Consider the following 11,058-nt stretch of genomic DNA (forward strand, 5'->3'; position numbering starts at 1 on the left):
TTAGTGGGTGTTTTGGGTTACAAGATAAAGTAATGCAGTTGGTAATAGCAAAGCTTAAAGCTCAAAATATTGACTAGGCATGAACTTGTGTAGCCTTAATTAGAAACTATCACTACTTTTTTTTTCTTTTCTTTTTTTTGTTAGCCTTCATATAGTATATGTAAGAATTTAGGTTTGGCATTCATACTTGTATGTTCTATCTTTTTCCAAGAAAACTGCATACTATATCTTGTTTCAACTTATCAATGACAGCGAGGCTTTTAGTGTAGGAACTACAATTGAAATTGAATAAAAGCACAGTAACTTTTTTTAGTCATGGCCGACTTCATTGATAGATGTTTTAAGTCATATATCTGAGTAATACAATTAATTTCTAAACCAAATGGTACTAATTGAATAATTGCAAATAAAAGCCAGCTTACAGAGACATGTTCATTGCCTTAGCAACTCACTGTAGGCCAAGTTGATTATTTCTATTAACATTTCAGATCCAATATTATTCTGATTAACAAACCAGAAACTTTTGGGGGGATATCAAAAAAAAAAAACACAGAAGTAGTAAAATGGCTCACCAAAATCCATAACTTGAACTTAGAAAAGAAATGCAATAACTCTATTTTAATTCTATCCAAATTTCAAGTTTCTCTCCTTTCCATTTTATAGTTTATGACATTAATTATTTTTATTTGAGAGTGATTGATTCTACCTTAAGAAGGCTAATCATAGATGTGTACCATTGAAGTTACTGGCTTACTGCTGAAGAGGATTTGAGAAACCATGACAATATGATATTTGAAAAGCAGAAGAATCATCAGGAATCCTATATATCAGGAAAGAAAAGATTCACCGCTAAATATTTAGAAAGTTTTGTAAAAAAAAAATGCTAACAGATACTAGATAGAAAACTACAGTGTCAGCATTGGAAAAACCTGGGCCTTACTTGATGATTGTCTGTAGTGATACCAAGTATAGTATACTCATCAACATTTCTGGATATGTATATGACATGGTTCCAGGTGACCTACAACCAAAAATATTTTCAGGAAGAAATATAAAGAAAACTCAAGACAATAATATTAATGTAGTTGGACAATCAATGCAATTGGGGTACCAAGGATGCAATGACATCAACTAAACAAAAAACTATGTTAGAAAATAAACATGAATTAGATGCAATGAAACCAATGGTATAAAAAAAATAGAGGTGAATTGTGACTTTTTCCAAAAAAGAAAAAAAAAAATGTTATCAAAAGAGTGAAAGACACAATGAAACCAAGACCTTCAAGCTCACCTTTTAGATTTTAGAAATCATGGAATTGGTTAAAAGGGTAAAGAAAGAAAGAAGAGGTCTATATATATATATATGGGAAGTAGGGAACCATCCTATTGTTGCTGCTCAGAGAAGGAGAAATAAGTTGCAGTTGTTATCCCTGTTTGAATTTGGATACGCAGTGTATTTTCTCACTATTGTTGATATATAAATGTCTATTTTTCAACATGACATATTATTTGCTAGCAAGATCACACATTTTCTTTATATTTCTTTTTCTTTCACAAAATTTTTGCCCACCACAGTTGTTCTTAATCTTGATTTTGAAGATTAGATATTATGTGTTTCATTGGTATAGAATGCAATAGAAACAAAGACAGGGAACAGGTTATCTACTCAGAACAGTTAAAGAGAACCCTTTCATTCTAAATTAACGAATTCAGAATGAATCAAATCTCGCCAAGAAGGATTCAAGCCTAAGACCAGTCAGTTCACAGCTAACTGCTATAACACTTAGCTACAGAGGAACAATGGGAGATTAGAAGCATGATGAAGGGGTTTAGGATGGATAAGGGTACAAAGTAATTCCTATTGGACCTGATAATTTCTTATTACAATGCTAAGACTGAATGTGAACTACACCTCTAAAGCTAGACTACTAAAAAATTGAATGTTGGTTGAAGCTCTTCAACAATAGAATGCTAACATCAATCTTGTGCAAGGAAATTATTACTTTTCTGTGATAAATAAGCATACGTATTTTTATTTAACTATTGACAAAGAATTTCCCTTTCATTCTATTATGTTGTAAAAGAAAAAAGAAACGCCTTGGGAGAGAAATTGAATTACCTGAACTTGTTTACACACTAGTACATTTCAGTTCTTTCATAGCAGGACATGGTTGAATTCGCTATATTTGTTAATGTGCCAAAAACTGAGACTAAGTGGAACCTGTGTAGACAATTTTGGTTTGCATCTTCCACAATCAATTTCAAGGAATCTAACCAACTCATTCACAAGAAACAGACCTTACCAAAATCTTTTAAAGTGGCAAGTTCCTTGTAATTGTAACAAGCCAATTGAAACAAGAATATGCCGTACTGCCACACTGTTGAAGTATGCCATGCATCTTGCCCTCTTCTAATTGATTAGGGAGGTCATCAAAATCTCTCAGCAGAGTGGCCATTCAAACTGTTTTTATATCCATACAACTCATTAGTGACTTAATGTATAAAACTTTCAAATCATATCTTTTTTTTTTTTTTGCTGAATACTTTCAAATCATATCTATGGCCAATAAAAGTTATATAAAACTTTCAAATCATACAACTCATAACTGACTTAATGGCAAATAAAAGTTATATATGTCGCTTACCTTATTTGCTTACTATTAAGAACTATTCTCCCAACATGTGCATGCATCCAAACCAATCAGCCTTTTTGCTAAGGTAAAGCTTACAAGAAGAGAAGAATAAAACTGACATTAATTGAAGCTAGAAAGATATGAAGAAGAAATTATTTTGAAAATCAATCAACATGTAAGATGGCTTTTCACCAGATATATACCTTAGAGTGCAGTAAAGTTCAGATGTTGCTGAAACAAAGGGCTATAGGTTAGCTAACCATAACAAGAAAAATGATTCAATAGGTGCATGACTTAATAGAATTTGGTATATTAGAAAAGATCATTGTCAAGTACATCGGAGATGCAATAAACCATGATGTAAAACCTGGAAAACTTAGATGCACCTGATATTTTGTTGGTTGACAAAGGTTGCACTACCACATAGACTAAACTTATGAACATTTGCAGATATAGACGCAATATAATTCCTATTGGCCAGCAACCAGAAATTTCACACAGGTTAAGAAGAAGAAGAAGAAGAAGAAAAAGAAACTCAGAAGAAGTAATATGGTTTACCCAAAATTGTGTGAACTTGATATCAGACAGAAAATGCAAAGAGGCTCTCTTTGATTTGAATCTAAACTTGCTCTTCTTTCTTGGGGATATAGACAGGTAATTTACAGACAAGTCAAATGAAAGAATTTCATTGTTTTGCTTAAACCATTTTCAGCTGTTTGAAGGGAACGAGGCAGATTGAGACCCTGTTGATAAATAATTGGCATCCGTAATTTAATGAGGCACTGCACCACTTCCAATGCTGGTAGGTATTCCGGCTTCTTACAACTGTTAACAAACAGATGAGGTAGAAATGAAAGGTTCCCCCCCAACTATAGAAGAAATAAAAAGTCCATTAATTCTGTGGTTTTAAATATTACGGTGCTGTGTGTTGAAGCAGATGAGGCAGACTTGAGGTGGTGCATAAAACCCCTAAACATTTAGCCTTGTCCAACAGAAATGAATCTTTAGTCCCAACGTACAAGGCATTATACTACAATAGTGAAGCTTGGGATTCACCGTCTAATGAAATAGACAATAGCAGCACATAAACCAAAGGTAGATATAAAACATTTGTTACAGTTTAATATCAGTGCCATAAATTTTGGCAGATATCTGTCATTGGGTTCATCTATAGTCTCGAAGTGTGAAAGAGAAAATCTCCAAGGAGCATAATTTTATTCCAATACATAGAAAATGAATAAGAAAAAAACAAAATGAAAAGCATAGAAAAAGATAAATGAATAAAACCTTCAAGAATCCAACATCAATGATAATCATAACATGTGCAGGGTACTCAAGTCCCAAGTGCCATCAATATTTGCCACAAAGTTTGAACCTAACAAAGAAGAATGAATTTGAGGAGGAATATTAGAAGATAAAGGAAAGTGCTTGACTTATTAATTCACTTATCTTCACGAACACAGTCATTCCTTTCCATTGCATTATAATGACAGTTTTTGGAATATCAAGAAATTTAGTAAATAGCACATAAAACAGAAAAATCTTTTTTTTTATAAGTACACGAAATAGAGAAATCATGAAGGTTACATTTTGTTAAAAGGGAGACATCAGAAGAGAAGAAAATGAGATTGGAGGAAACTCACAAATTTTAATGAACTTCAACCAGATAAGAATCAAATTAACACCCGGGCATAACAAGATTCTTGGAATGGTATATGTCCATATTTGATCACTCTGTCAGCAAACAGTAGGAAATATTCGGCTTTTTTCGTCAAGTGAGCATCAGATGGTAGTAAATTCTAATACTTTATCAAACACCAGAGAGCATCTCTATTGAAATGGATTGCACATCTTCCTGAATTTGCTCCAGAAATTAGCAAAATCTTATATCACAGAATTTTCACTAGCATGATCACCCATCTTCCTGAATTTGCCCATGCTTGTGCTATAGATCTTGATTTTTAAAATTAGATATTATCCGTGTTGTTGGTAAGATATCAAGCGTGATGAAGGGGTTCAAGATGGATCAGGTTACAAAGTGATGCTCCCACTGGACCTGATAATTGCATAATACAATGCTAAGACTGAATGTGAACTACAACTCTGAAAGCTAGACTATTAAAAACTTGAATGTTGGTTGAAGCTCTTTAACAATAGAATGCTACTATCAATCTTGTGCAAACGAATTATTACTTTTTCACGATAAATAAGTATACAAAGTTTTATTTAACCATTAAAAAAATATTTTCTTTTTCATTCTATTATGTTGAAAAAGAAAAAAGAAACGTCTTGGGGAAATAGAGAAATAGAAGTACCTGAAATTTTTTGTACATTAATGCATTTCAGTTCTTTTCCATCTTGTTTAACAGCCACGAAATAACCTACACGCATATAATTTGTTATATGGTTCCTTTAAAAAAAAAGTTTATTCTAGAAGAAGAGAGGATATCAAGTTTAGATGGACTTACCGGATAATTTTTTTATATTTGGAATATGGGTCATGTCGGGCCTTTTCTTTTTGAATGGTAAGGTTTTCAATTTCTTCTTCAATTAGCGAAGAGAGAAATCCATTATATTTTTCTCGTTCTTCTTCTGCTGAAACAACATAAGGAATAAATGGAAAGAAAAAAAAAATTAGAAGAAAATTGAAATTAGGGGAAACTATGAAATATGTATATTTATAATTGATTGTATGAGAAGATGACTATGAATTAGAAAGCATACCGCCTTCTAAAAAGTAAAAATCGATCCGAAGAATTGGAATGTGGGAAACCTTCGACCACTCTGCACCGCTCCCCTTTGTACATCTTTCCTTTAATTTAGGGCAATCATTAATCAATAACATGATTATGTTTTGCATTGCTTGCACTGTTGGAAGATGCAACAAGTTTTTGCAACCTTTAATATCCAACCTTCGAAGAGAAGAAAGGTTGCCCAACCACTCAGGCAACGCTTCTATTTCATCAAATTCTCCTATGTACAGATGTTTAAGGGCAGTAAAGTGTTGAATTTCATCTGGGAGAGTGTTGATTTTAGCCCAACCATATAAGTATAGTCTTTCAAGGGATGAATGCAAGTGTTGGATGGAACTAAGACTGGGGAACACATCCAGCTCCTCACAAAACCCACCGATCGACAAACCCTTCAAACAATCCCTTAATCCCTGGGGTAGACCTGTCAACTTTTGGCATTTGCAAATTGCTAATTTGTTAAGAGAGCGCAATTCCTCTAGATCTGCAATTGATTTCAGATTGGGACATCGCCAAATTTCTAACTGGGTAAGAGACTGTAATTCTCGTAGATTTGGAATTAATATCAGATTAGGACAATCGCTTATCCTCAAATCTTGAAGAGACGTGCAGGATTGCAACCCAGTTGGGAGAACTTCATCACCACATGATATTGCCAAGTGTCGAAGAAGGGATGCAACACCTTGTATACTTGGAAAAGACATCAACTTAGGACAACCCTTTACCTCCAAGGTCTCGAGGGAAAAGAGGGCGTGCAATGCGTCCGGTATATGACTCAGTTCCCCACATTTTTCTATCTTAAGTGAGCGTAGAGAGGCACAGAAAATCTGCATTGGCAGAAAAGCAAGTTCTGACACTGAAGAAACATCGAGGGACGTGAGTTTTGTAAGCTTACTGCTAACATTTTCAAATATGGTGCTGCAAACTCCACGAATCTTTAATTTATTGAGAGATAGAAAATGACATGGAGCACTCCTCAGTTGAGGACAGTCTTTAATGGTCAACTCCTCAAGGCAAGGAAATACAACACGTGCTGCTGTCACTTCCATAACATCCTGCCACTCCACTAGGCAGTTCATGTTCTTCAATTTGAGTTTTCTTAATGCCGGGAACAATGCATTTCTGTGACTGTCATCACTGTACATGGTGTAAAACTTAACTCCTATGCAGGTCACTTTATCCATTCCCTCTATAACAAGAAACTTAAGGCAGGGTAGACATCCGAGGGTGGGAACTTCTTCACATTCTGTGCAACCGCTTAAATTTATTTCAATCAAATTGTCAAAAAGCGACAAAGCATCCTTAGCATCACAACTTCTCAACATCCATAATGGAAATTTCTTTCCTCCGAAGCCACCAATTTTTAAGGATTTCAAATTTTGATGAGGCTGGAGGCCTTCTAACACGTCTTCATCATTATTGTAATTGACTTCTCTTTTATTTGCACTATAACCCCAGTAAAAACCTAACCTGTCTATTTTGGCCTTTTCAGCTAAATTTGCCCTTCTAGCTTCTTCTTTATCTCTCACATTCTCCAGATCATAGATGGTTAATACTCGACGAAGTTGATTTAACTGCCCCAATTCTCCGATTCGATGACCTGCATCTTGTTTCACAAAGAAAGATGGAAACGTTTGTAGACATTTCAACTGCCCAATATCTTTCAGTAAACTACATATGTAAACACAACTACTAACAAAAATATATCTCAAGCTAACCAAATTTCTTAGATCTTTTGGAAACTCTCTGAGACGATCGCAATCACAAACATTCAAAGTTTGCAAATTGTAGAGCTTGGTGATGGACTTTGGTAATACTTTGATGTTAGGACATGAGATGTGGAGAAACCTCAAGTGTATTAACCGACCAATCGATTCTGATAACTCTATTATGCTAAACCCAGACAATTTCAGAACACGCAAGCGTTTAAAATTTGATAACATGTTGCCAAACACATTAGTATTTGAAACAAGCGTGCGCAATCTCTTAACACGGTCTTTTGAAAAAGAAATTCTTGGTATCGTTTCTCCTTCAGATTGGATAGATAAACGTCTGACATGACTAATATCAACCTCCGAATCTCCGTCCACAATCAAGGTTTCAAATTTTGAAACTAAGAGGGCAAGGTCATGTACCAAATCATGCATCTTACAACTCACAATATTATCATATGCATCTTTTTCCGCATCTTGCAATAAGGAATTTGCTAACAAGATATCAAAATACATAAAACCAATATCCTCCATCACCAAATCACTTCCTTGAGATGGTTGAAGGAACCCTTCAGCCATCCAATATTGTTGAATTAATTCTTCCTTGTCCATAACATAATCTTTAGGAAAAATTGAACAATATGCAAAACATTGTTTTAAAGATGGTGATGAAAGATAATCAAAGCTTAATTTTAATATTGGTAACATGTCATTACTACCATGTAGGCTACTCCAAACTTCACTATTTTGAATTGTCAACCATTGATTTTTCACCTTTTTTAGTGACATTGTCCCTCCTAAAACTTTTGCTACTAATGGAACCCCTCCACATTTTTTAGCAATGTCTCTTCCAATAGCCTCTAAATCTGGAGTTAATGGAACTGCAGATACCCTTTTCTTGATTATGGACCAACATTCATCATCATCTAGGTTTTCTAATTGATGTCGAGAAACTGTTTCCATGATTTCTGCCACCTTGTGACTACGGGTTGTTACAATAATATTGTTTCCAAAATTTGAATTAATTCCTAACAAACAACCCCTTAATGCATCCCATTTCAGAAAATCTTCATTCCAAACATCATCAAGAATGAGAAGATATCTTTTTCCTTGCAACTCTTTTTGAAGGTTTTGAAGTATTGCATTCTTAATTTCTAATTGACTTGGCTTACCAGTAAGGGATTCAAGAATCCCTCTTAAAATCATTTTATCATCAAAATCATCAGAGACACATACCCATATTTTCTTATCAAAATAATTCTTTACTAGCTCATGATTGTACACTAGTTTTGCTAAAGTTGTTTTTCCCAAACCTGCCATTCCTACTATGGGAATGACTGAGAGTTGTTGACCAGTTGTACTAGTCACTAACTTCACTATTTCTGAAACACTATCTTCCCTTCCTACAACTTCTGAATGGTCAAGAGATGAATCTGTCTCTCGGTTTGGTATAGTCTCAGGATTACCATATACCGATCCTGCTCTACTAAGTCCAAATCCATTTGCTTCATCATTAATCCTTTTTAGCGATTCATGAATAGTCTTAACTTTGTTGGCCATCTTGATACGGAATGCTATGGGGTTTGAAAGTGAAAAGAAGAAGCATACCTTTCTCTTCATTTGGTTTCGGATCTCTACCTTTCGGCGGAGAATCTCATAAGCAAGCTCATCCAGCACATCATCAGCATCATAAGCAACATCTTTGAGCCTCTGCAACCAACGCATCACGAACCGGTCACTCACTTGCTTTCTCTCTGCATCAGCTAACACGTCTTGAATCATCTCTACTGACTCACGAAGTTGTGTCAGCTCCTCCTCAAAACCCCAAGCAAGGCCGATTTGCTCAGTAGCAAGTGAAATCAGCTTGCCTAGTATTTCCTCAGCAACAACATTAAGGACAGTCTCAGCCATCTTTGGTTTCGTAAGTCAGATATAAGGTGAAAGTATTTGGAAACAACAGAATTGTGATGTCAAAGACTAACAGCAACTTTCATACATTTGTTTTTGACGTTTATATGGAGCCTAATGGGATGCGAACAGAACCATCCTTGCTTTTAATGGAAGGAAAAGGTGGGCCTTGTATTTTTAGAAGAGGAGGTTTACCTTTTCTCAAAAAAAAAAAAAAAAAAAAAAGAAATTTTTTTTTTTTTTTTTTTTTCTTTAGTGGGGAAACATATTCCATCACATAGAATTTATGAGTGACAAAGTAAGTCCAAATTCATTTAACCACCTAAACTCATTTATCCACTCAAACCCACCCACTTTAATTGAATCCAAATCCATCCAATTATTAGTTGGGTTAAATAGGCATCAACCCAATTAGACCCAGTAATTATTGGGTTTTAACTAAAAACCCATTGAAGTCCATTTAACTCAAAAACAATATACCAAAATTCAACCCAGTCATTCCCATATAATTCTTTTTATAAAAAAAAAAAAAAAAAAAACCCAACCCTCAGACAAAATTAGACTCTAATCTTCTTATTTCTATTTCCCTAACTTTCTCGGCAATCAAACGCATTCCAATTTCGTTAATATCTTTAACAAAAGCATTAAAAAAGAGCTCACCAGAGTCCATTTCTAGCGGCTTCGAAGCATCGAAGGAAGCATTTTCCAAACCTTGAGAGAAATTCAAGATGAAATCGAAGCTAGAAATGATTGGATGATCGACGGGAAGAAGAAGGACGAGCTTGACCTGAATGTGATCGTTGAAGGCTGTGAAACTGAGCGGCGACTCGAGATCAAGCAAAACCCTGGGAATCGGAGCAAAATTTGCCTTTCATTTTTTTTTTTTTTTTTTTTTTTACCTCTCTTCACTTCGCACTCACAGATTCTTTTTTCAAATCCAAAATCTGTTTGGTTGTTGAGAAAGTTGAGGAATTGATAGTTTTTATTCTTCACTGTCTTCATTTTTTGAATTTGGTGTATGTAATAGAGCCATTTGGCTATATTTGGTTCGATTGAGTCGAAGTTGCTTCATTTGACTTTCTTTTTCTTTTCTTTTTTTCTAGTTTTCGATTTGTAAATAATTGGAATCCAATTTTCAAAATTCATTTCCTTATTTTTCAAAATTTTCTCGGCAACCAAATGATGGACCACTTAGTTTCTTACCTTATTCCTCTATTTTCCTATCGCTGAGCTGTTACTGTGTTTATGGGCATTTTGGTAATTTTGATAATTGGATAATTGGGTGGGTTGGGGTTTATCCATTATAACTGGGTTAGGTTGGGTTTGGGTTAGAAGCAATTAGTTAAATGGGTTTTAATAGGTGAATGAGTTTTATATACCCAACCCAATTATGCACACACCAAACCCACCTATTTGACACCCCATTCACACATCTATCAGGTCCGACTCTTTTTCATATAAGTGGATCCTTATGGGATGGGACATTTCATAACAATGTGCCGTAGCTTGTACATCATCATTAAGATTTGGTTAAATCTTGTGGATTAGATTAGGATCCGTGCAATATTTTGAGTATTGTACTCGATGCAATTTCCCAGCTTCCACTCACTTTTTTTTTTTTTTACTACTTCCTTTTTTTTAATTTTTTCTCACTTTATTTTTTTAATGATTTAAATTGAAAATTACTTCTTTTTTTTTTACTTTCAATCTCAATATTGAGAACTATATTATCACATACCGAATCTCAATCCAAATTTTGTTATATAGATTCCACACACATTCTTTTTGAAATTGTGTTTTGAATCTACAATTTGAATTAAATTTGTGAAAATATGATTTCATAATTCAACAAAACTAGTCGCTAGCCCATGCAATGCACGGGGAAGATACTGAGTATATAACATGTACCACAATATATAATATTATATGATACATTAGGAAGAAATACAATTCATTGAACAAACCTCCAAAAAAAATCTATAATTAAATAGAAAATTAAATTATTTTAGTAATACAAAAATATTCACTCACTAGAAACCAATTTGAAAACCTTTT

The 11,058-nt window shown here is 34.2% G+C and overlaps 1 protein-coding gene and 1 long non-coding RNA gene across 3 annotated transcripts; both read right to left on the minus strand.

Annotated features, from left to right (window-relative positions):
• Positions 1–2,245: 2,245 nt before the first annotated feature.
• On the minus strand, positions 2,246–3,175 carry LOC115963400. Of its 2 annotated transcripts, none has more exons than XR_004085818.1 (3): positions 3,020–3,175; positions 2,646–2,864; positions 2,246–2,461 (listed from the first exon to the last, which is right to left on the minus strand). It is a non-coding gene; the product is annotated as an uncharacterized LOC115963400 (long non-coding RNA). The 2 variants fall into 2 exon arrangements; XR_004085819.1 differs by lacking the exon at positions 3,020–3,175 and having other exon boundaries at positions 2,646–2,724; positions 2,837–2,991.
• A 1,001-nt stretch (positions 3,176–4,176) lies between these two features.
• On the minus strand, positions 4,177–9,056 carry LOC115965039 (putative disease resistance protein RGA4). Its single transcript, XM_031084248.1, has 4 exons — positions 5,358–9,056; positions 5,102–5,228; positions 4,949–5,014; positions 4,177–4,689 (listed from the first exon to the last, which is right to left on the minus strand). Exons 1-3 carry the CDS (start codon positions 9,004–9,006, stop codon positions 4,996–4,998), a joined length of 3,795 nt encoding a protein of 1,264 aa, XP_030940108.1. The 5' UTR covers positions 9,007–9,056; the 3' UTR covers positions 4,177–4,689; positions 4,949–4,995.
• Positions 9,057–11,058: the final 2,002 nt, after the last annotated feature.

This window comes from Quercus lobata, chromosome 10 (assembly GCF_001633185.2).
Source record: "Quercus lobata isolate SW786 chromosome 10, ValleyOak3.0 Primary Assembly, whole genome shotgun sequence".
In the NCBI taxonomy this organism is placed as follows: Eukaryota; Viridiplantae; Streptophyta; class Magnoliopsida; order Fagales; family Fagaceae; genus Quercus; species Quercus lobata.

Bases quoted from the DNA above. Each gene is read 5' to 3' on its own strand.
- LOC115965039 (XM_031084248.1), bottom strand. From the start codon at position 9,006: ATGGCTGAGACTGTCCTTAATGTTGTTGCTGAGGAAATACTAGGCAAG. The intron at 5,229-5,357 runs GTATGCTTTCTA...ATGTTGTTTCAG, and splicing joins TTTTTACTTTTTAGAAGGCG to CAGAAGAAGAACGAGAAAAA.